At 40.8% G+C, this 23,929-nt stretch overlaps 1 protein-coding gene across 1 annotated transcript in view; it reads left to right on the top strand.

Moving 5' to 3' along the window:
* The window catches only part of LOC134402398 (cytochrome P450 2J5-like), a 40,301-nt gene that overhangs the window by 9,051 nt on the left and 7,321 nt on the right, over positions 1-23,929 (top strand). Inside the window, exons 2-6 of the mRNA XM_063131826.1 lie at positions 3,004-3,166; positions 7,801-7,950; positions 20,330-20,490; positions 21,606-21,782; positions 22,294-22,435. Of these exons, the coding sequence (XP_062987896.1) occupies positions 3,004-3,166; positions 7,801-7,950; positions 20,330-20,490; positions 21,606-21,782; positions 22,294-22,435 (793 nt within the window). The remainder of the gene's footprint in view (positions 1-3,003; positions 3,167-7,800; positions 7,951-20,329; positions 20,491-21,605; positions 21,783-22,293; positions 22,436-23,929) is intronic.

Here is a 23,929-nt window from a genome sequence, read left to right as displayed (position 1 = left end):
TTGAAGAAATAGTGGGAATGAAAATAGAACAAACACCAAAGATTGCATTGCTGTCACTATTTGAAGATATAAAGTGTGGAAAAGAAACTATAGAGCTGATATCGAGTTTGCTGGTTGCAGCACGATTGATGGTAGCTAGGAACTGGAAGATTCAAGGGGAATATTCTATTGAAGAATGGTACAAAGAAGTATGGGATATAGCCATTAATGATAAACTGACATGTAATATTAAGTGGAGAAAAGGCATAACTAAAATAAATGAGTTTGAAGGAATCTGGAAACAGTTCCTAATATTTGTGTTTACTAAGGGAAGTGGGAAACCGCCAGCAGAAGAAACGATCAGATTTTGGACTCAGGAATAGATCCCGAGGTGGGGGGTGCACTTTTATGTTAAGAATGATTATGTTGTAGTATGATAATGTATAGGTAATATTTCTTCAACATATATGTACTCAACATTTTATGGAGGTGGTACCTAACCCCGATTAGATTGAATAAGATAAATGATCAGCATTCAGCAAATTGTTGGAGAGGTTGTGGAGAAAAAGGAACGTATTTACATATGTGGTGGCAATGCAAATATGTACAAAGATTATGGAAGATGGTGTTTTCAGAAATTGAAGAAATAGTGGGAATGAAAATAGAACAAACACCAAAGATTGCATTGCTGTCACTATTTGAAGATATAAAGTGTGGAAAAGAAACTATAGAGCTGATATCGAGTTTGCTGGTTGCAGCACGATTGATGGTAGCTAGGAACTGGAAGATTCAAGGGGAATATTCTATTGAAGAATGGTACAAAGAAGTATGGGATATAGCCATTAATGATAAACTGACATGTAATATTAAGTGGAGAAAAGGCATAACTAAAATAAATGAGTTTGAAGGAATCTGGAAACAGTTCCTAATATTTGTGTTTACTAAGGGAAGTGGGAAACCGCCAGCAGAAGAAACGATCAGATTTTGGACTCAGGAATAGATCCCGAGGTGGGGGGTGCACTTTTATGTTAAGAATGATTATGTTGTAGTATGATAATGTATAGGTAATATTTCTTCAACATATATGTACTCAACATTTATTCAATATGTATGTAGCAGTTGTTTGATGTTTCTTTTTTTTTTACTGTTATTATTATTGTAATGTTGTATGTATGTTTATATAGTGTAGAAAACAAATAAAAATTATTTAAAAAAAAAAAAGCAGTAGGGCTGGGTGTGGGAAAGCTGAGACAGCCCCAGGAAATTAGGCTGTGCCTGGGCACACCCAGAACACACTGTGCAAGACAGCCTTTCGTAAGTTGCAGCTGATGTGCCAGCTGAGCCCTCTTGTAGAGAGTCAACGCCTTGCTACATTTATGTTTTCCTAATTTTAACCTCAAGCAGTGGCAGCTCCAGGAGAGCGGAGGGGGGCAAGCGCCCCCCCCAACAAGGAGCTTGCCACCCCAGATGCCACCCCAGTTTTTGGACTCCTGTTATAATTGTCTGCACTCTGGGATGGCCAAGAAGTCAGCGGCCGTGGGGACAAGGGTTTGATCCAGTTCCAGAGCCAGTTCTATGGCTGCTTGGTCAGCTCACTGCTGGGTGATTGCTTGGGCGGAGGCTTTGAGGCCTCGTTGTCATGGTGATTATTATCTGGAAGAAGGAGCTTGCTGTTTTAGAAAAAGGTGGGGCAGGGTGGGAAGGTTAGGAAGGAGTGACTGCTCAAGCGTGAAGAGGAGAGCGAGCACGTGCCGGGCAGGCCAGGCTAAGCAGCTTCAGCGAGTAGACAATGCCAACACCTTGCTTGCTCCTTTTCCTGAGGGAGCAAGATCCAACTGAAGAGAAAATAGGAAGCAAGAGGAAGAAGGAACAAGGATGGGATAAGGAGCAACTGGCCCAGGTTGCTGCCTCTGCTTTCCCCGTGGCCACCAACTGTGGCCCTTTTAAATTAAGGCCGTTGCTAGATGGGGCTGCAACGCACGTTACATACCATCGTCATCTTTATAGATCCACATGATGTTCACCAGGATTCGTGTTCATCCTGTGGTGAAACCTCTGTTTTCCCGTGTTTTATGAAACGGCTTTAAGCGCGGCTTTTTCTGTCAGCGCGCGCTAATTTGGATACGGGAGGTGGAGGTGTGGAACGAAATGAGGTCAGCGCAGTTTCTGGCGAGGTCAGTACTGGTCAGGAAAAGGTGTGCTAAGGGGAATGGCCGGCGGCTTCGGCCAAACTTCCTCTGCCATTTGCGCCCCGTGCGCAGCTGTGGCAGTAGCGCAGCGCGGCGGCTTTTTTTTAACCAAACGGGTCCGCTTTGCGCACGAAACGAGGACCGGAAAACTGTCTGGCGAGCTGTTGGGTGTGTGTGTGGTGAATGTGTGGGATATGTGCAGCTCGGTACCTCTGTGTGGGTCACTTTTTGGGAAGGTGGGCATCCAATTCTAATGGGAAGTTGGTGACCTGTCGCGGGGGGGGGGCAGCCACAGGTACCATTTAGGCTGCACGGATAATGTAAAGGCAAGCGGGGAATGATGGGCACAGTAGAGGCACTTCAGCTGCTGCTGCCGCCGATCTACGCGGATTGCGCTCTTTCGCACTTGCGCAAATCGTGTGGTGGGCAAAAAACAAACAAACCCAGAAATCAGGCTGGTGTGGCTGCACAGCCCATGCTTGACCTGTCAGCACCACAACCGGAGCAAACTCCCACAACCACCCCCCTACAACACCAGGATAATCCACACAAGTTGTGGACCATGAGGTGTCACACCTAAACAGGAAAATCCAGTTTCACCCCTCCTCAAACTACGGAACACCTGGTAGGTCTAGTAAGGCCCTTAGTCAGTATAAGGCAGCCTCCAATGTTCTTATAATTCTAAAGAAAACTGGGACTGATAATGCAGAGAGGAGAGGTGCTACACATGGCCAGAAGCTGCAGAGGTGAGGATGCAAGGAATGCTGGTGTTCATGTATTAACTTAATCTGATTTGTTGCCACATTTCTGTTTTCTATTTTGACTCAAATGGCAGATAGCAAAGCAATATGGAAATATTTACACTCTGTGGCTAGGACATCAGCCTGTGATAGTTGTGTCTGGATTCCAAGCTGTGAAAGAAGTGCTGATCAACCACACAGAAGCATTCTCTGAGCGACCACCGACTCCTTTCCTAAAAGCTATAGGAAGAGAAAGGGGTAAGTTGGGAAGAGTAAGAACTTGTATTGTTATCTTTTTCTGAAGAAAACCCTATGAAAGTTTCAGTCAACTGGAGATATCATTAGCAGGTGAAATCAGGAAATAGCAATTCAACTGTATTTACCAGCTGTTAAGAGGACTGCAACATACGCGGTACAAAGGAGACATGAGGAGGGCCAGGATCTCTTCTCGATCCTCCCAGAGTGCAGGACACGGAATAATGGGCTCAAGTTAAAGGAAGTCAGATTCTGGCTGGACATCAGGAAAAAATTCCTGACTGTTATAGCAGTATGACAATGGAATCAGTTACCTAGGGAGGTTGTGGGCTGTCCCACACGAGAGGCCTTCAAGAGGCAGCTGGACAACCATCTGTCAGGTATGCTTTAAGGTGAATTCCTGCACTGAGCAGGGGGTTGGACTCAATGGCCTTATAGGCCCCCTTCCAACTCTGCTATACTATGATTCTATGAAATAATGGTGATGAAGGTTCTCAAGGGCAAGTCTTGCTGGTTTGAAAGGTATACCTGGAAAAGCCACTGTCAGCAGGTGGAGAGACCATTTGGCAGGAGTGATGGCTTGGGCACCTGGGACATCCTTCTCTTCCTCCTCCTTCCCTGCTAGCACCACTGCCACTGCAATAGCATGGATGGGAATAGGAAAACTAAGTGCACTTCTGCTGCTCCCAGCCTGGCTAACACTGCAGTAGGGATGTGAGGAGGAGAGTGCTTTCCACTGGCAGCTGTCCCATCTCCTAATTGAGCTGACAATATAGGCATAAGGTGCCTCGGTTACTTCTGCAATAGCCAACTTGCTCAAATGATCACCTTAAGGCAGTGATATATGCAATGTTAAAGGGATAAAGGGTGCCTTTATGCTTTTAATGCTGCATACATAAGCAACTTGGAGATTACAGAAGAAACTGTGTGCATATTGACAGTTCGGTTAGGGGATGGACATGTTTCCTGGGTACTAGCCAGGTTGTTCCACAGCTCATGCGAGCAGGCATTATGGATGGCTCCGCTGGTGTCCACCACAACCAGACAGATGTGGGAAGAAGGCTCAAGGAAGAGGAGCTCAGAACTGGGAAAAGACAGAAGCCTTCTAGTTTGCTAGCAGAAAGTCTTCAGGCCAGAGATGGTGTCTCAGGAGAGCAGGAGGGTGTGAGATTATTAGGGGTGTGCTCCTCACTGTTATGGATCCCTGGATTCAAAGTGGAGCAGGTCAATGCGGACCTCCGAAGCCCAGTTCCAGAGTGGATCGGGGGAGCTCCAAATCAACACGAAGCAGTTCAGAATGGTCCGAAGTGATTCGGAGTGGTCCAAAGCTTTGGACCATGGTAAGTGGGGAGGGGAGCTTACGTGGCTCCCCCGTCCGCCACCAGCTGATACCCGGGATCGCCCCTGTGCATCCAGATGATGCACAGGGGATCCCAGGCTCAGGCAGGGGTCAACCCTTCCTTGCTCCGGGGTAACGGGCACCATTTTTGGCCCAGTATTTCCCACGATCTCGGGCTGAGCCCGAGCGTGTAGACTGTTCCACCACTTTCCCCAGCTACCGCAATTACTCGCGAGTAGCTGGGAAAAGTGACAGATGGGGTGCAGCGCTCCTCAGAAGCACTGCGGCCATCAGGGCTAGGGTGGGAGGAGCTGGGAAAGCCATTATTTTTTAAAAAAAGAACCACTTACCTGAGCGCACGAGCGTTCGTGTGCATGGCCCTTTTAAGATGAAAAAAATGGCGGACACGACGGGATCCTTTCTTGACATTGTCGCGCACTACATCGAGAGCTCTCGCCTCCTCACCACCGGATTATCAGGTGTTTTATGTTAATATATTACATTGCATTGTTTCAGTCAAGAGGATAGTTGCGATTTAATATGTTCTTACGATCTTATGTTGTTCCTATTCATCTTTATAGCTCAAGTCGTCAGAACAGACACATTTCTCTTCTTATGCTAGTTACTCCAAGGGAAGAAAGGCCGATAAGCATATTGCAATGGCAGGGTGGGTGGGTTATAATCTTATTGCGTGTGGTGATGGCAGCGGAGGCAGGTAAGTGGGGAGGGGGCTTACTTGGCTCCGTCACAGTCAGGGCAGCAGCTTCAACTGTGGCCCAGGCTTTAGGCTGAAAACAAGCCACAGCCTGTTTCTGGCCTGAGGCCTGGGCCACAGTTGAAGCTGCTGCCTACCGCAGAGGCAAGTAAATGTGGAAGGGGGGCAAAATGGGGTCCGAATATCAATCCATACCTCCGGATCTCACTCTGGATAAGGTTCTGGAGTGGATCGAGGAAGTTCAGATTGACCTGAACTGGTTTGGGCCTGATCAGGAAGGTGCAGATCAGGTTCCAAAGCGGTTTGGGTAGGGGGTGCACAGCCCTAGAGATTATGGTGATGCTTCAAGCAGGCAACATAACTCAGCAGCAGAAGGCTTTATGCAGAGGTCTGACCAGAGGTTTCAAGGAAAGGAATCACCTTAGAAGACAGAAGAAGAAGGAAGAGGAAGATTTGATTTCTGGCTGTGTGGGATTGGGTATGGTGGAGTTTAAGGGAGAAACCTGAGCGCTCATTAGGAGTGGGAAGACTCTCTTACATATTATAAAAAGTAACCAAGCATATCTTAAAGAATCTCAGCCGATTATTCAAAAGGTGACATATACCCCTGTGTAAATCATTCCTTTAATTTGTATAATAATTTCCTTAATTTTTAAATGTCTTTCTAGTCATTTGTATCAATCACATGCCTTCACCATAGAATCTGGAAAGCTGAATTTCTATAAGCAAAAGAGTTTTAGCATTATTTGAACTTTTTATAAGCACCATTCCCTTACAGTGAGATTTACTTTGGGACTTTATTAAAACTGTGGCAGGGAGTTCCATAGATTCAAGTCTCAAAGTTTTGGAATGAATATGCAAGGTGTTCTGCTGCAGAAGCAGGCAGTGTTGTCAGTGGTATCTGACAACTGTACTGGATGGAATCTGCCTCAGCAATACAGTTCTTAGGTGCTAAAAGAATGGGCCGCCTTTGGCATGATCTCCAGCAGATGTTGACTTTTCTAGGCTGGCAACCTCACGATCTTACTATAGTAAGGGAGGCAGTGGTGGTGAAAATGTAAACAAAAGGAACCCAAAAGGCGACCACTGTAGAAACAAAATAAACACAATGAATTAAATCGTCATTCAAAAATTATACACACTTATTTATACCAGAATAACTATTTACAATCCAGTACTAATACAAGTCTACAACAATCAACTATCACATCAGTGTAGCATTTCGTTACATATCAATATAGCATTAAATTGTACTTAACAATAATTTCAAACCAGATTTAAACAGTCATTGCATGGAAATCCGACCCATAGACATTCGTGTGAATGGTATTCATCCAGTTACAGAATTCCTGTCTTGTGTGTTCATCCTTGTAAATAAGAAAAATATCATCAATAAAGCATTTATGGAAAAATACCAGAAGATGGTCTCACCTTGAAAAACGTAATAAAGAGAGGTTGTGTGAACTTTCCACTGCCTGTTGGCGTTAAGTTGTCTGAATAAAGCAATTCGCGGTGTTCTTATCTTGTGAACCTGCCAAAAGAATAAGAAGTAAATGAGAGTTCTTACTGTGGAGTAACTCTAATCAAATGTGTTTACTTTGGAATTGTTATTTTTTACAGAGTACGAAGACTGACGTTTTATTTATTATTTATTTATTTATTACATTTTTATACCGCCCAATAGCCGAAGCTCTCTGTTTTGAAGAAGATACTTCAAAACAAGGAATAACATGAACCTTGTTGACTAAATTTGGTCTTAATATACTGTTTATGTGATTAGATTATAGTGTTTGATGTCTATGGGTCGGATTTCCATGCAATGACTGTTTAAATCTGGGTTGAAATGATTGTTTATTACAATTGAATGCTATACTGATATGTAATGAAATGCAACACTGATGCGATAGTTGATTGTTGTAGACTTGTATTAGTACTGGATTGTAAATAGTTATTCTAGTATAAATAAGTGTGTATAATTTTTGAATGATGATTTAACCTCACGATCTTAACATGCATTGTGTGAGTAACAATGGCCTTAGCTAGACCTAGCGGTCTAGCGGGATGGAGGGGGTGAAGATCTCACAATTTTTTCATCGCAAGATCTCCCCCTCAATTCACACACAGCGCGTGACGACCTCAGATGGAGAGGTGTCACGCCCGCCATTTTTTTGGTTTTCTTAAAGAGGCCGCAGTGCACGAGTGCTCGTGCACAAAAGGTAAGTGGTTTGTTGTTGTTGTTGTTGTTTTAAAAATATTTCCCCCTCTCCCCTCCCCCCCACCACCCATGGGTGCAATGTTCCTGAGGAGCTCTGCGCTCCATGCATGGGTCCTGGGTCCTCACGGAGCCAGGACAAACTTTGGCGCCCGGCCACATGTTCCGCAGTCTTGGGCTCAGCCAAGACCATGGAAAAACCAGGCCTAAAGGGGAAGGCGAGGTCCCTAGGCAAGGGGAGGGATCATCTCTCCATGACCCTGGGATCCCCTGTACATCATGTGGATGCATAGGGATGATCCCGGGGATTGCCCCAGGATAAAGCCCCGTCTAACTATGTCCATAGTCTCATTAATTCTTGATGGCTTCAGGTCTTATATTTTCAAATGGTCACACCTGGAAGCAGCAGAGACGGTTTGCTGTAGTGACCATGCGGAAGCTGGGACTGGGGAAGAAAGGCATGGAGCACCAAATACAAAAAGAGGCCCAGCAGCTTGTGGAGACTTTTGCACGTGCAAATGGTATGTAATGCCAGGAAATGATGCCGACATGTGTCCCATGTCGTTTCTTTATACTGGAATGTAATTTCATCCACGCTACTTGATTTGTTTTTTAAAAATTAACTTTTTTATTGTTGCGCAAACATACATGACATTAAAGCATTGCATTAAGATATTACATCGAGGAAAAGGTAAAAAAGGAAAGGAAAAAAATATACACACAAAGGTTAAGTTGTATTTTCGGCTCTCTCTATATCCCAAATGTGAATTATATTCTCTCCTTGTTTGATACATTCAACACAATAATCAAATTCTTTTCTTTCTTCTAAGTTAAGTATATCTCATACACTGAATCCACAGACAAACACATCATTTTTCTCTGTTTCTTGCAAAAATTCTATCAGAGGTTTCCATTCGGATATGAATGTGGCTGTTGATTTATCTCTCATTATCGTTCTAATTTTTGCCATCTCTGCCAACTCCAATATTTTCAATATGCATTTTTCCATTGTTGGTGTTGCTTCATTTTTCCACTTCTGTGCATACAGTAGTCTCGCTGCCATTGTCATATATATATATATATATATATATATATATATATATATATTTCCCCCCCTCTCTTTCACTTGGTTGTCCATTAGTCCCAATGGAAAAGGCTTCTGGTTTCATTTGTATATTGGTCTTTAATATTTTTTTAATTGAAGAATATATTTGTGTCCAGAAAGCCTTAGCTTTTTTACAAGTCCAGAGATGATTTACCAGAGATGATTATAAAGGTCCTTCTTCCTCACATTTCCAACGTTTGCCCGCAGCTCTCTTACATATTTTAGCCAGCTTTGTAGGTGACATATGCCATCTATACATCATCTTATAAAAAAATTCTTTTTGTCTTGAACATAATGTAAATTTCAAACCCTTCCCTTACATTTACTCCCACTGTTCCATTAAAATGTGATATCCAAAGTTTTGAGCCCATTTTATCATACACTCTGCTCATCCTCTGTCTCATATTTTAATAAACATTTATATTTTTTTGAGATAACATGTTCATCATTCGTATACAATGCCATTTCAAATTCTGATTTTGATTGCTCAAACCCAACATTTTTTTTGTCCATTTTAAACCTTTCCATAATATGAACCTATGAAAACCATTACATATATGACCTTCTTTCAACAACTCCTCCCTTGGTTTTAATTTAAATCCATCTTGTGACATTTCTAATACATCATTGTATGTTAACAATTTATGCATAGATGGCAATACCCTCCTATGAATAGCCTGCTGGGCAGACACCCAAAGTGGTATTTTCTGACCAAACCTTGGTTTATATTTATACCATACTCTTAGGACAGCACGTCTGACATAATATTCCTTAAATACTACATAAACTTTAACTTTATCATACCACAAATAACCATACCATGTTGTAAACCGCCCAGAGAGCTTCGGCTGTGGGGCGGTATATAAATGTAATTAAATAAATGTAATTAAATAAATAAATACCATCCATATCTCAATTCATGCCTTTGCAATTCCAACAGTCTCCTATTTTTCAACAACATCCAATCTTTCATCCACATTAAGCAGCAGGCAGAGAAATACACTTTTAGGTCTGGCAAACCCAGCCCTCCTCTTTCTTTTGAATCCTGCAATATTTTCATTTTAACTTTTGGTTTGTTTGTTTGTTTGTTTTGCTTGCCATATAAGCATAAGGGCTATGCACAGACCCCCGATCCGCTCCGGATCCCGATCTACAACTACTGGATTGGGTCCACTCCACCCCACGTCAATCCACCTATGGTCCGCTCCACTCCACTGCAGAGCTCCGGATCTGAATCAGAGCACTGCATTTACTCCCCCCATAGACTTGCATTGAAATTCAAATGCTTATAACTTTTTTACTGTTAATGTTACAAATCTCAAAATTGGCACCATGAGAGCTTATCCATGTATCCACATTCATGCCAAGCTCCAAGCAAATCCAAGCATGCCCTGATTTTTAATGATTTTTTCATTTTAAGCATCACCCCAAACCCCAATTCACACCCCTTTTGAGAACTCCATCATTTTTCATGTAACAAACCTCAAAATAAGCACCATGAGAGCTTATCCATGTATCCACATTCATGCCCAGTTGGAAGAATATCCAAGCCTCCAGCGATTTTTGGGGAATTAATGAAAATCATACACCCCATTTTCAGAAATGCTAATAGCTCCGACATCTTTCCATACCTGCCCATAAGGATCCATTGCAAAGCGCTTGCCCATAGCAATCTATAGGAATGATGATTTGGGGGAATAAAGATTTTTTTTCTATATAAGGATCTTTATCTCAGGTGAAACACTTCAAAAATATACACATACACCAAGAAAACTTAAACAGGGTGAGCGCACAATGCAGCTGCCTTTTATCACAAGGAAGGATACCCTGAGTCAAAGCAAGACATGCACAAACCGTCCCTGTGGTGTGGGCACAGAGGAGGGCAGGCAGCATTCCCCTATAACACTGGGAGCAAGCATGCCAGAGGCTTGTGGAGTTGAACCACAAAGCCCATCATCTGGCACATCTCTCAGGCACCAGGAGGGCAGAGAGGCAGGCAGAGATGTATGACTATGCCATAGATTTGTAAACTGCCCAGAGAGCTTTGGCTATTGGGCGGTATAGAAATGCAATAAATAAATAAATAAATAAATCTATGGGGAAGTAAGTCCCAGCAGATACCCCACAACAACAGCACCCAGGCAGAGGCGGGAAGGCATGCATGCAGCAGACATTTCTGTGGCACAAGTAAGTGAGCCAAGGATTGCTTCAAACCATCCCTGTGAGGCGGGAACAGCACAGAGAGATGCCTTTTCTTTTGCATCCCATAACTAGGGGACTAGGAGGATAAGAGTAAAGCTTTGTGATCCTTGCTTCAGAGTTGATTGACTGCACTGTGATCACAGCCATTAAAAAGGTTAATAATAGCAGTACTAATTAATACTAATAGTAATAACAACAACAACAACAACAACAACAGCAATAAGGAGTTGAACCACAATGAAAGCCTGCCTGAATTCACTGAAGAGGGAAAGCTAGGAGAGCTTGGGCTATGGGGTGTATAAATATAAAATGTAATAAATAAATAAATAAATAAATAAATAAATAAATAAAGGAGGGGTGGAATTAAAAGCAGCAGTGTTGCTGAATCACAACAACAACAAGAATTTTTTTTTTAAAAAAAAGCTATGTCTGTCTTTTACCAGTAAGAGGAAAGTGGACGTGCCCAGGGGGAGGGGGAACTCTGCACATATGACAGTCTTTAAGAAGCTAACTTGCACTTCAACTCATGACAGGCATAGCTTCTCCACTGGTTAAACTTTGGAGGGTCCTGATCACCCTCCAAGGGCAGGAGTGTGCCCTGGGCACGTCCACATGCCCCAGGGGACCTCATCCCCTTGCACCTCATCAATTCAGTTATTCACCAAGGTTAGGGTGGGTAGCAGTGCTGTGTTTCCTATCAGTTATTTATTTGCTTAGTATATGATTTCAGGTTGTGTTAGTGCATTTGGTGGGGATGCTGTTCCAAAAATCACCTGGAAAAGTCCGTTCAGAGACTAAGAAATAAAGGTTTCCCAGTATCCCAAGTTACTAAGTATCCCATTTTGCCTATCCCCCCTCCAACTTTGGGATTGGAGGATGCTTCATCAGGCGATCATGATTGGGAGTTGAATCTGCCTCTTAGCACTTCAAAAAAAGGTACCTCTCCTGCTTTTCTTACCCTATTTTTTAAAAAATTATAGCACACAAACCACAGCACACAAAGTGCTGAAAATAGGCACAAAATGACCCCCACTGACAACTCTCTAAGCACAACGAGTTTCAAATAGGTAGCTTGAAAAACAAAAAAGTTATCCACTAATATTTTCTGCAATGCAATCCTATGGGGGAAATTATCCAAAATGGCGGGCGGAGCACTCCGTGAAAAGAGAAGCGCTCTGCTTATGGTCACTTCTCTTTGCCTTGCTTCTCCAGCCCCCGATCCGCTTCTCCTCCACCTGTAGCGGAGGTGGATCACCCCGCTTCGCTGTTGCTTCTCCGACCCGAAGAGAAGCGGATCACAGTCCTAATATCTCTCTGCCACTGTCTAAATGGTGAATCCGATGTTACAATAGGTATTGTTTGGAACAAAAATAACATTATTGGCAAGACATTCATTTTAATTGTTGCAATTCTCCCCCCCTCCAAAAAAAGACAGTTGAACCTTTCCCCATCTTGATAAATCTTTTTTGACTACATTCCAAACCTAAACATAGTTATCATGAAATAGCATACAGTTCATATTGTTAAAAAAAATCCCAAGTATTTTACCTTCTTTTCAATTTGAAATCCTGTATTTTCTATCAGTTTTAATTGTTCTTGGGGTTCATATTCTTTGTTAGCGTCTTTGTCTTTTGTGTGCTGGTCTCGGACTGTAATAAAGTGATTGATTCTTTGTCTTTTGTTTATTTACTTTGAAACCTGCTACTGCCCCAAATTCTTTCAGTTTTCTCATCAAGATCTTAATACCCTTTAAAGGGCCTTCCAGAGTAAACACCAAATCATCCGCAAATGCCCTCCATTTGTATGACTCTTTTTAAAATCTTTATTCCTCCAATTCATTCATCTTGTCTTATATCTCGATTCAGCAGTTCTAACACCAAGATAAACAATAACGGTGACAGTGGACAACCCTGTCTCGTCCCCCTTTGTATTTCACATGGTTTGGACTCATTTCCATTAATAATTATTTGCACTTTCTGAGACGTGTAAATAGATTTCACCCATTTATAAAGTTTACTCCAAAGTCCAATTCTTCTAGAATTCTATATAAAAAACTCCAATTAAGATTATCAAATGCTTTCTCTGCATCCAGGAAAATCCAAGCAGCCTGTTTTTCTGGATGTTTTTCCAAATATTCCACAACATTAAAACCATTCTTACATTGCCTCTCAACTGCCACTTGGGTAAAAAAAAAAAAACTTTGATCCTCATGTATAAATTCTTGTAAGACTTTCTTGAGTCTTTCTGCCGAAATTGCTGTAAATAACTTATAATCATTATTTAGTAGTGATATTGGTCTATAATTCTTTGTCAAAGTGAGGTCCTGTCCCTCCTTTGATATAAGCGTTTTATAAGCCATCTTCCAAGTATCAGGTATCTCCCCTCTGCTCAAAATAGAGTTCATTGTAGCTAGGGTGACCATATGACCCGGATTTGTCCGGATATGGCCGGATTTTTGCTGCAAACCGGCAGATCCGGGAGGGGGAGGGGAAATCAGGATTTTTTACAAAGAGCAGCTCTAATGGGAATTAACAAAAATGCTTATAACTCCGTCATTTTTTAAGATAAAGACATGAAACTTGGCACAATGGTAGCTCTTAGGAAGGGCTTTAGTCATACCAAATTTGAAACAGATCTGTTCATCCACTGATTTTTTAGGAATTTTTTAAAAATTAAGGTTTTAAAATTATTATTTTTTAAATCGTCATTTTTAAAGATAAAGAGATGAAACTTTGCACCATGAAAGGACTTAGGTAGAGCTTTAGCCACACCAAATTTGAAACAGATCTGTTCATCCACTGATTTTTTAGGAATTTTTTAAAAATTAAGGTTTTAAAATTATTATTTTTAAATCGTCATTTTTAAAGATAAAGAGATGAAACTTTGCACCACGAAAGGACTTAGGTAGAGCTTTAGCCACACCAAATTTGAAACAGATCTGTTCATCCACTGATTTTTTAGGAATTTTTTAAAAATTAAGGTTTTAAAATTATTATTTTTAAATCGTCATTTTTAAAGATAAAGAGATGAAACTTTGCACCATGAAAGGACTTAGGTAGAGCTTTAGCCACACCAAATTTGAAACAGATCCGTTCATCCATTGATTTTTTAGGAATTTTTTAAAAATTGAGGTTTTAAAATTATTATTTTTTAAATTGTCATTTTTAAAGATAAAGAGATGAAACTTTGCACCACGAAAGGACTTAGGTAGAGCTTTAGCCACACCAAATTTGAAACAGATCTGTTCATCCATTGATTTTTTAGGAATTTTTTAAAAATTGAGATTTTAAAATTATTATTTTTAAAATCGTCATTTTTAAAGATAAAGCAATGAAACTTTGTACCATGATAGGATTTAGGTAGAGCTTTAGCCACACCAAATTTGAAAGAGATCCGTTCATCCATTGATTTTTTTAGGATTTTTTTTAAAATGAGGTTTTAAAATTATTATTTTTTAAACTGTCGTTTTTAAAGATAAAGAGCTGAAAGTTGGCACCATGATAGCTTTTAGGTAGAGCTTTATCCATACCAAATTTGAAACAGATCTGGGGCCAGTAGCAAACCCTGTTAACAACAACAGCAGCTTGCAATGAGTGAAGATACAGTCAGAAAAAATATTTGAGGGAAGGGGAGAATGTAACACTTTTTATACTGTTGTTTTTATACTGTTTTTATGTTTTTTAAATTTTTGTATACTTTTAATGTTTACTATTTTTAATTGTTGTAAACCGCCCAGAGAGCTTCGGCTGTGGGGCGGTATATAAATGTAATAAAATAAATAAATAAATAAATAAATAAATAAATAAATAAATAAATAAAATAACACAAAGAGAATATCAAAAGCTTCAAAGTACAGCAAAACCTACAAAAGTAGGAGTGAGTGAAGTTAATTTCAGATACATTGAATCTCTCACTTGTTCTTTATTTCAGTGATTTTAACATTAAGATGTTATGAAGAAGAGATTTGTCTTAAATGTGTGCTGTAAAATCAGACATGTAAAATCAGACTATGTTCGGGTGGGCACGCCCCCTTGGTGCTGGACACGCCCCCTTGGGGGCGACCATGTTGTCCTCCTTTTTGTTTTCCAAAATATGGTCACCCTATTGTAGACTGTAATGGTTGTAAATGTTCATCCTCAAATGACTTATACTATAAACTTGATAGTCCATCTGGTCCTGGGAATTTCTCAAACTTAATCTTTCTTATCGCCACTACCATCTCAGCTATTGTTATAGGTCCATTCATCATTTGTTTTTGTTCCTTTTTAATTTTCAGTCATTTTTGTTTTTCGATGTATTTCTCCATTAAATCTGCTGATATCTCCTGTCCTTTGTACATGTTCAAATAATATTGATGAAAAACTCTTTGTATTGCTTTATCATCTGTTAATTCTATTCTGCTCTCTTTTGTTTTTAATATTGTTTTCTTTTCTCTTTCTTTTCTCAATTTATAAGCCAGCCATTTTCGTGGCTTGTTTGCTGATTCAAAACTTCTTTGCTTCACATAATTTATTCCCCCCCTCTATACCCCATATTGTTAATATTGATAGTTGTTGTTGAAGCATTTTAATTTGTTGAAGAATGCTTGCCTTTCAAGGCATTTTCTTTAGGTCTTCTTCTCTTTTTTTGATCTCATTCAAAATGCTTTGTATTTTCTCTTCCCTTTTCCTCTTAAGTTGGCTATTTTGTTGATCAAAATGTCCTCTCACGTAAGCCTTACTTGCGTCCCAGACCATTCAAAGATCTATTCCCTTATTCAAATTCAATTCAAAATATTCTTCCAGTTTTCTTTTACTGCTATCCACCATACTTTTATCTTGCAGTAAGGTTTTGTTTAATCTCTATCTAAATGTTTTACCTTTTCTCCTATACACCATAGTTAAAAGAAAGATTTAGGTAAGATTTCTATTTTGCTGACTTTTGTAAAACAAACCTCTAATTGTCAAAATCATGTCTATTCTTGAGAAGGACTTGTGCCTTTCTGAAAAATAGGTATCCTCATTTGAGTTGCCATTTCTGTGTCTCCATGCATCTACTAACCTCAGATAGTTGATCAGGTCAAAAAAGCTTTTAGGGAGTTTACCTTGATGATTTTGGATCTTTTCCACTGATGTCCTATCTATTTGTGGTAAAATACTCCATTCCAGTTCCCCTTCAGAAACCAATTTTCATAGGATATATAAGAAAGACTGGTAATCAATTTCTTGTAGAATTCTGCTTTATGGTCTCTGGAGACATAGACCCCTAACACCAACATTGGCACTCCATTTAGAATAATTTTAACTCCTACATATCTTTATTGTTCATCTGTCAATATTAATTCTGTGTTTAGATATGATTTAATATATAAGACAACTCCGTTTTTCTTTTTTCCACTTGCTTCAATAAATTCTTCACCTTTTTTATCAATTAGATGTTTAACATCCTTTTTTCTAATGTGAGTCTCTTGTAAGCAAATAATATCTTGCTTTAGTTTTTTTAAGTAATTAAAAAAAATCTTCCTCTTTTGGGGAGCGTTTGCTCCATTAATGTTCCAAGTTAAGAATTTATAATCCATCCTTTCCTTTATTTAAAAAAAAAAAAAAGAGAAAGGGAGACAATCTCATTCTGTACTTGTAGTACCCCTGGTGCTTAGGTCCTCTTCCAATTTTGATTGTTGCTCCTCCCATTCTTTTTTGTGAGTTTCAACAAAGTGTCTTGCCTTCTGAACAGAATTCAGCTTATATCTGCAATCTTTAAAAGTAAAAACAATCCCTTCTGGGAGCTCCCATTGTAAGTTGATCTTTTTCTGTTTCAATATAGTCATCAGCAATGCGTAGTCTTTCCTCCAGCATAAAATTCTCACCAGTATCTCCTTCAGTACAATTATTTCTTTGCCCTCCATCTTCATTTTACTTCGGTAGTGCTTCTTGAGGATCTGATCCCTTGTTGTTGTTTTTACAAAGTAAACAATAATGTCCCTTGGAACCCCTCTAATTTGTGCATTTGAGGAATTTATTCTGTAAACCCAGTGCACTTCCACCTCCATCTTATCCTCCTTAATATCCATAAATGTTGACAAGCTTTTAATCACTTCAATTCTAAGATCACTTTCGGGGTTTGGGATGGAATCAGGGACAGATCTTAAGCGTAAACAATTTTCTTTGTCCTTTAGTTCCCTGAGGACCAGATGATCTTGTTCTCTCTCCAATTCTGCGCTAATAAATTCTGCTTTGCTTTCCAATAAATCCACTCTATCTGCAACTGCCTGGGTTTCCCCATCACTTGTTTCAAAGCATCACCCATCTTCTTAATTTCTTGCATCAGTTCCTCCTTCGTTGCCCTGATCTCTTCCTTGGTTTCTTTAAGTTACTCCTCCATATGCTGTTCCATCTTGGCTCTTATCTCATCCATCTTCTTACTTGGGAGGTCAATGATTTTCTGTGATTGATCAGGTGGAACCATCTTTCTTGTATTTTCTTATGTCATAAATCAGTAGAAAGTCTTCTGCTCCCAGCAACTTTCTTAGTATATCTAGCAGGTGTCTCAAGAGATCAAGTTCTACTTCTAGTTACCCCTTCTGCATCAGACATGAGATTTTAACCAGGAGACAGTCTGTTGCCATGGTGATTATCTTTTGTTTACATTTCAAAAATTCCATCTGGCTCAAAGCCCAGCAGAAAAGCAGAAGGGAAACACAAGAGAGCAAAAAACTTACAGACAGTTGAATTTCCAACAGAAGAGACAAAATTTGAACAAAAGCAGCTATCTCGGTTAAAGAAACCTCTTCTCCTGCTCGTACTTGACAGAGAAAGCATTTCATATAATCTTTAGTTCTGTCTGAGATCCCTTTCCTAGTCCCCTCCTTCTTGAAATTTAATTATAGTTCCAAAAGATCTAGTTAATTAATAGGTTCCATATTCACACTTCTGATAAGGGGACAGCTGAAAATCAGTTGCAAGCTATAGTCCAACCTAGTTTAGCAATAAGAATTGTCAGCTCTTATTTCCTGGCATACAGGATCCGAAAACAGCTATCAGAGAAAGTTGAAAACTCCATTATCTCCTCCTCTAGCAGATCTTCTGTCATTTTGGCAGCATAACCTGCATCAAAAGGTTTCAGATTTCTTTTGGCATCTCTAGACAAATTCCCCTTATTTTCTGGGGAATTTCCCACCACTGGAGTTCCCTTCCAATGGTGTTTAAAGTAGGGGTGTGCACGGACCCCCCGCTCCGCTTCACTTGCAGATCCGTGATTTTCGGAGCGGGCCACTTCGCCCCGCCCCCACTCCACCCACTTCCGCTCCGCTCCGCTCGGAGCTCCGGATCCGGATCAGACCTCCGTTTTTTCCCCCCATAGGCTTGCATTGAAAGCTAAAAAATTATACAACTTTTTTTCTGTTCAAGTTAGAAACCTCATGTTTGGCACCATGACACCTCATGGGGGTATACACATGCACACCAAGTTTCAAGGCAATCCCATCATCCCCTGATTTTTGGGGAATTTTTGAAAATCGGGCACCCCATTCACACCCCTTTCCATAGCTCCGTCAATTTGCACGTTAGAAACCTCAAACTCAACACCATGAAAGCTTATCCATGTGTCCCAATGGACGCCAAGTTTCAAGGCAATCCCATCATCCCCCGATTTTTGGGGAATTTATGAAAATCCAACACCCCTTTCCATAGCTCCGTCAATTTTGCACATTAAAAAAACCCCTCAGACTCACCACCATGACAGCTTATCCAGGGATACGCACGCCGAGACTCAAGGCAGTCCCATCATCCCCTGTTTTTTGGCGGGGCTTAAACCTGCAAAATTTGGAACTTCCAAAACTCCAAGTGAGCTCAGGAAGGACTTCTCCCCTGAGTCAAAGACACACACACACAACATCCCTGCGAGGTGGGCAGGGGAAGAGGGAGGGAAGGCAGGCAGGCAGGCATGCAGCTGGCATTTCTGGGGGCATAAGGAAGTGAGCCAAGGATAAGCCAGTAATGCATATAAAATGGAATAAATAAACAAATAAACAAAGGAGGGGTGGAATTAAAAGCAGCAGTGTTGCTGAATAAACAGCAAGAAGAACTTTTTTAAAAAGGTTATATCTGTCTTTTACCAGCAAAAGGAGGACGTGCCCGGGGGAGGGGGAAGCAGCTGCCAGTTCAGCTCAAGAAAGCCATTGCTTCACCAACAGCTCTGAGCTTGAGAAGTAAACGCTCACTTCAACTCATAACAGGCATCGCTCCACCACTAAGAAGTAAACGCTCACTTCGACTCATGATAGGCATTGCTCCACCGTTTTACTCTCTTTGGAAGGCTCTAATGGCCTTCCAGTGCAGGAGAGAGTGGGGGCACGTCCATGATGAGATGCCCTAGGGGAGCTCATCCCCTTACACCACATCTTTTCAGTTGTTCCCCAAAGTTAGGGTGGGTAGCAGTGCTGTGTTTCTATCTCTTATTCTTGGCTTAGTATATGATTTCAGGTTGTGTTTGTGCATTTGGTGGGGCTACTGTGTTAAAAAACACTGGGAAAAGTCCGTTCAGATGAAGAAAGAGAAGTTTCCCAGAATCCCAAGTTACCCGTTTTGCCTATGCCCTCCTCCAACTTTGGGATCATGTGCTCATGACCGGGAGCTGACTCTTCCCCTCAGCCCTTTGAAAAAGGTATTTTTCCTGCCGATTTTTCCAAAAATTCTAGCGCGCGACCCGCACCACGCAGAGAGGTGAGAGTAGTCTCAAAATGACCCCCATCCACGACTCTCTGTGCACAAGAATGTTCAAAACGATAGCTTAAAAATCAACCCAGTTATCCCCGATTGTTTTCTGCAATGCAATCCTTTATTTTATTTTATTATTTTTTTTAATTTTAATTTTTTTTAAATATTTTTTTTATTTTCTACAATACTTAAACATACACATTACATTCACATAAAAAAACCAGCAACAACAACATACTACATAATGTTCAATTTTGAATACAAAATATCTTATCTTAATAACATAATCAAATAAAACCTACAAGTGCACCCCCCACCCGGGATCTCATTCCTGATTCCAGAATCTCATACTTTCTTCTGCTGGTGGTTTCCCACTTCCCTTAGAAAACACAAACACTAGGAACTGTTTCCAAATTCCTTCAAAATCATTAGATTTAGCTATACCTCTTCTCCATTTAATATTACTTGTTAATTTATCATTAATAGCTATATCCCATACTTCTTTATACCATTCTTCAATAAAATATTCCCCTTGAATCTTCCAGTTCCTAGCTACAATTAATCTTGCTGCAATCAACAAATTCGTTATCAGTTCCTTAATTTCCTTTTTACATTTAAAATCTTCTTCAAATAGTGATAGCAATGCAACTTTTGGTGTTCTTTCTATCTTCATTTCCACAATTTCTTCAATCTCCAAAAACACCATCTTCCACAATTTCTGAACATAATTACATTCCCACCACATAGGCACAGGGTAGGGTAAAACTAGCAGTATAAAGTCCGCACAACATCAAGTTTTAAAAGCTTTAGGAAAAAGAAAAGTTTTTAGTTGAGCTTTAAAATCTGCGATTGAACTTAATAGGAGATGTTGGATTAATCTTAATATACCTTCAATCTCAGGGCAGCCACTTGACCCTTCCTTGCCCATCTTGAATGCAGTCTCCAACGTGATTTGTGCTGTGACATTTGGACACCGGTTTTCTCTTGAAGATGAAAAATTCCAGAAACTGATTGAAGCCATTGATGTTGGTGTAAAATTTATAGGCAGCATCATTTATATTGTGAGTAGGCTTTTTCTTTCTTATTGACTCAGACAGGTCTGTCTTTGATCCCTGTCAAAAATACATATTTTGCCAAAATACACATGGCATGGAGGAGTGTTGTGCATGTTTGCAAGGGTGAATTTGCACTAATGCAAACTGATGCAACTTCCGGAAATGGTGGTGGTGGTGAATGATTTCATCAAGAATGACAATGGAATGAAAGGCACTTAAGAATCCATGAAACAGACATAATAGATTTTACAGAATCTGTGCACCCCCTAGTTTCTAATCTGCTTCATAGAATTCCCTCTTCATCACAACAGTTAAGGCTGCAGGAGCTATACTAGAGTGACCAGATACAAAAGAGAGCAATGCTCCTGCAGCTTTAACTTTTGTAAGGAGGAAGGAATTTCACCAGGTGCTGCATACCTACAAATGACACCTGCTGAAATTCCCTTTTCAATACAACAAAGAGACAAGAGCCCTGTCCTCCTTTTCACATGGGGAGCCCATGTAATATTGGAGGTTGGACTAAACTGTTTCAGCCTTCATTATGGGTACATAGAACCACTCCTCCCTGGTTTGTCTGTGGCATCCCGTTCTGCAGAGGGTCAGCTGGGGTAGAAGGGAGGGAAATCAGTTCAAATGGGGGGAGCATCTCACCTTCATGGCAGCATCAATGGTTGGTTTTGTCTGCATTGTAGTTATCTTTTCTGGCAAACAAAAAGAGAAAAAAGAGGGTTAAGCATTCTGCCCTAAACATTATGGCTTAACATTTCTTAAGAGACATGACTTAGCGTGTCCTGTGAACTATTCTTAACACTGGTGGCTATGTAACTACAGCTCAAGCACCTTCACTATACCTTTGCTGCAAAAGGGTTAGCTGCTAAGGTAAGCAGCCCCCTCCCCTATACATATCAGTGAACCCTTTCACTTCTCCACCCCAGAATCTAGTGATTGTGGGTTTCAGAAGAAGATGCTAAATCCAGCTTTTCAATAAATGAGAATACAATTAATGTCAGGCTTCAAGAATATTCCAGAGGATGATACTGAAGTGCTAATCCAAAGGGGTTGGCTTGTGTTACCGAGCCTCCTCCTTGATGATGTCAGGATTTTGCTTATTTTCCCTCTAGTTGTATGAAATATTCCCATGGATCATGATCCATCTTCCAGGACCTCACAAAAAGGTGTTCGCCGCCTTTGAGTTGGTGCTTTCATGTATAAGGGAGGAGACAGAGAAGCACAAGGAGCAACCATCCTTTCATGAGCCACAGGATTTCATTGATTTTTATCTTCTTCTGATTGAGAAAGTAAGTCTATACTGTACTTGAAAACTACTCATCCAAGTTCTCTTTATATTTCCTCCTTTGAACACGACTCATGTAAAGTATTGTTCCATTTCCTACTATGGCTGGATAGCAATAACTCATGAGTCACCAGTAATTTCTTCTATGCCTCAGATAATCTTTTCATTCAGTTGCCCTCCCGAAAGTCACCCATTTTAAAATCAGGTACTACCTTGGGTTATAATCCAAACATCAGTGCATCCACTGAAATATATATATAAAAAGAAAAGCAGATATTGTCATCACTCCAAAGATAATAGAGTTGCTATTGCCATTACCGATCCCCATAGTTGCTATTACTATGGGGATCCGTAATGGAGCGGAGCACAGCCCTACAAGGAACACAAAACACTCAACTATAAGACATTATTTGCTGCTAGGATAATAAGGGTGGCACAGAAGGCAAGGAATTGTTGAGGGACAGCCAATAATTCATTCTAAATTCAATTTTACCTTTCACCACTTTCAACATCAGAGCAGGAATGACCCCAACTCTACCTATGATGAAGAGAACCTGGCTCACTGCATTCATGACTTCTTTATCGCGGGAACAGAGACAACCACCACTTCTCTGAGATGGGCACTTCTCCTCCTGACCAATCATCCAGATATCCAAGGTCAGAGAGCTCTGCCCCATGGGAATTAGGGACACTCCTGATCCCAATCATGTCATCCTTTTAAGATTTCTTACCTTTCAAATTATGTGCTGAGATGAAGAAGCTTGTAAACAGCTGGGATTGTTTAGCTTGGGGGGAAAGGATGTTAAGGGGAGGCATGATAGAGGTGTATAGAATTATGCATGGTCTGAGAATGTGGTCAGGGAGACATTTTTCCCCCTTTCTCAAAATACCAGAACCCAATGGGGTCATCCCATGAAGCTGATTGGTGGGAGATTCAGGACAAATGAAAGGAAGCACTTTTTCACACAGCACAAAGTTAAATTATGGAATTCATGACCACAAGATGTAGTGATGGCCACCAATTTGGGTGGCTTTAAAAGGGGGCAGGATAAATTCCTGGAGGAGAAGGCTATGTGCAATCTCTAGTATTTGAGGCAGTAAGCCTGTGTGTACCAGCTGCTAGTGAACATGGGTGGGAGGCTGCTGTTGCACCATTTCCTGATTTGTTGGTCCCTGATCAACAGCTGGTTGGCCAGTGTGTGAACAGCTGGACTAGATGGACCCTCAGTCTGATCCAGCATGGCACTTCTTATGTTCTTAGAAATCACATTTAGCTTTAATCCTGTTTGTGCCTCCTAAATCCAGGGTGGGTGGGTTAGCTCAATGTGACAGAGCACATGCTTTGCATGAAGTTCCCAGGTTCAATCCCTGAGTTCTACATGTGGGGTGAAGACAGAATCTGCCTGAAATCTGCTTCCAGTCATGGTCAACAAAACTGGGCTGGATGGACCCATGGCCTGACTTAGTATAAGTCAAAAAGAAGGAAGGGAAAAAACACTATGCGAATCCAATGAAAAGAAATTGATAACAGTTGAGCGGGTGTGTTAAACGTAAGAACGTCTACAGCAGGGAAAGAATGAAAAAACTGTTGCATCTAGCTGTTTTAGCTTACTTTATTTGGACTTGTGGTTCACGGACGTTATTTTGTTACAGAAGCTCCTGAGGAAGGATCGGGAGATCCGAAACACCGAGCTTTTTATTAGGGATGTGCTCCTCTCTGATTAGAAGCGGAGAATCAGAAGCGAATTGGCCTGCTCCGCCTTGCCCAGAGGTGGAGTAGAAGTGGACCGGTGATCCGTAGAAGCACGGCGAAGAGAAGCGCCCATATGCGGAGCGCTTCTCTTTTCGTAGAGCAATCCGATCGCCACTTTGAAAAATTTCGCCCATAGGATTGCATTGCAGAAAAGAATAGGGGATAACTGTGTTGTTTTTAAAGCTATCTTTCTGAAACTTCTTGTGCTTAGAGAGTCGTGGCTGGGGGTCATTTTGAGCCTACTCTCAGCTCTCTGCGTGCTGCAGTTCGCTTGCTAGAATTTTTGGAAAAATCAGGTAAAACAGCGGGAAAAAATGTACCTTTTTCAAAGGGCTGAGGGGCAAAGTCAACTCCCGGTCATGATCACATGATCCCAAAGTTGGAGGAGGGGATAGGCA

This window comes from Elgaria multicarinata, chromosome 8 (genome assembly GCF_023053635.1).
Source record: "Elgaria multicarinata webbii isolate HBS135686 ecotype San Diego chromosome 8, rElgMul1.1.pri, whole genome shotgun sequence".
Taxonomy (NCBI): Eukaryota; Metazoa; Chordata; class Lepidosauria; order Squamata; family Anguidae; genus Elgaria; species Elgaria multicarinata.
The sequence above is the reverse complement of the archived record's forward strand: the minus strand, read 5'-3'. Positions and strand labels throughout refer to the sequence as shown.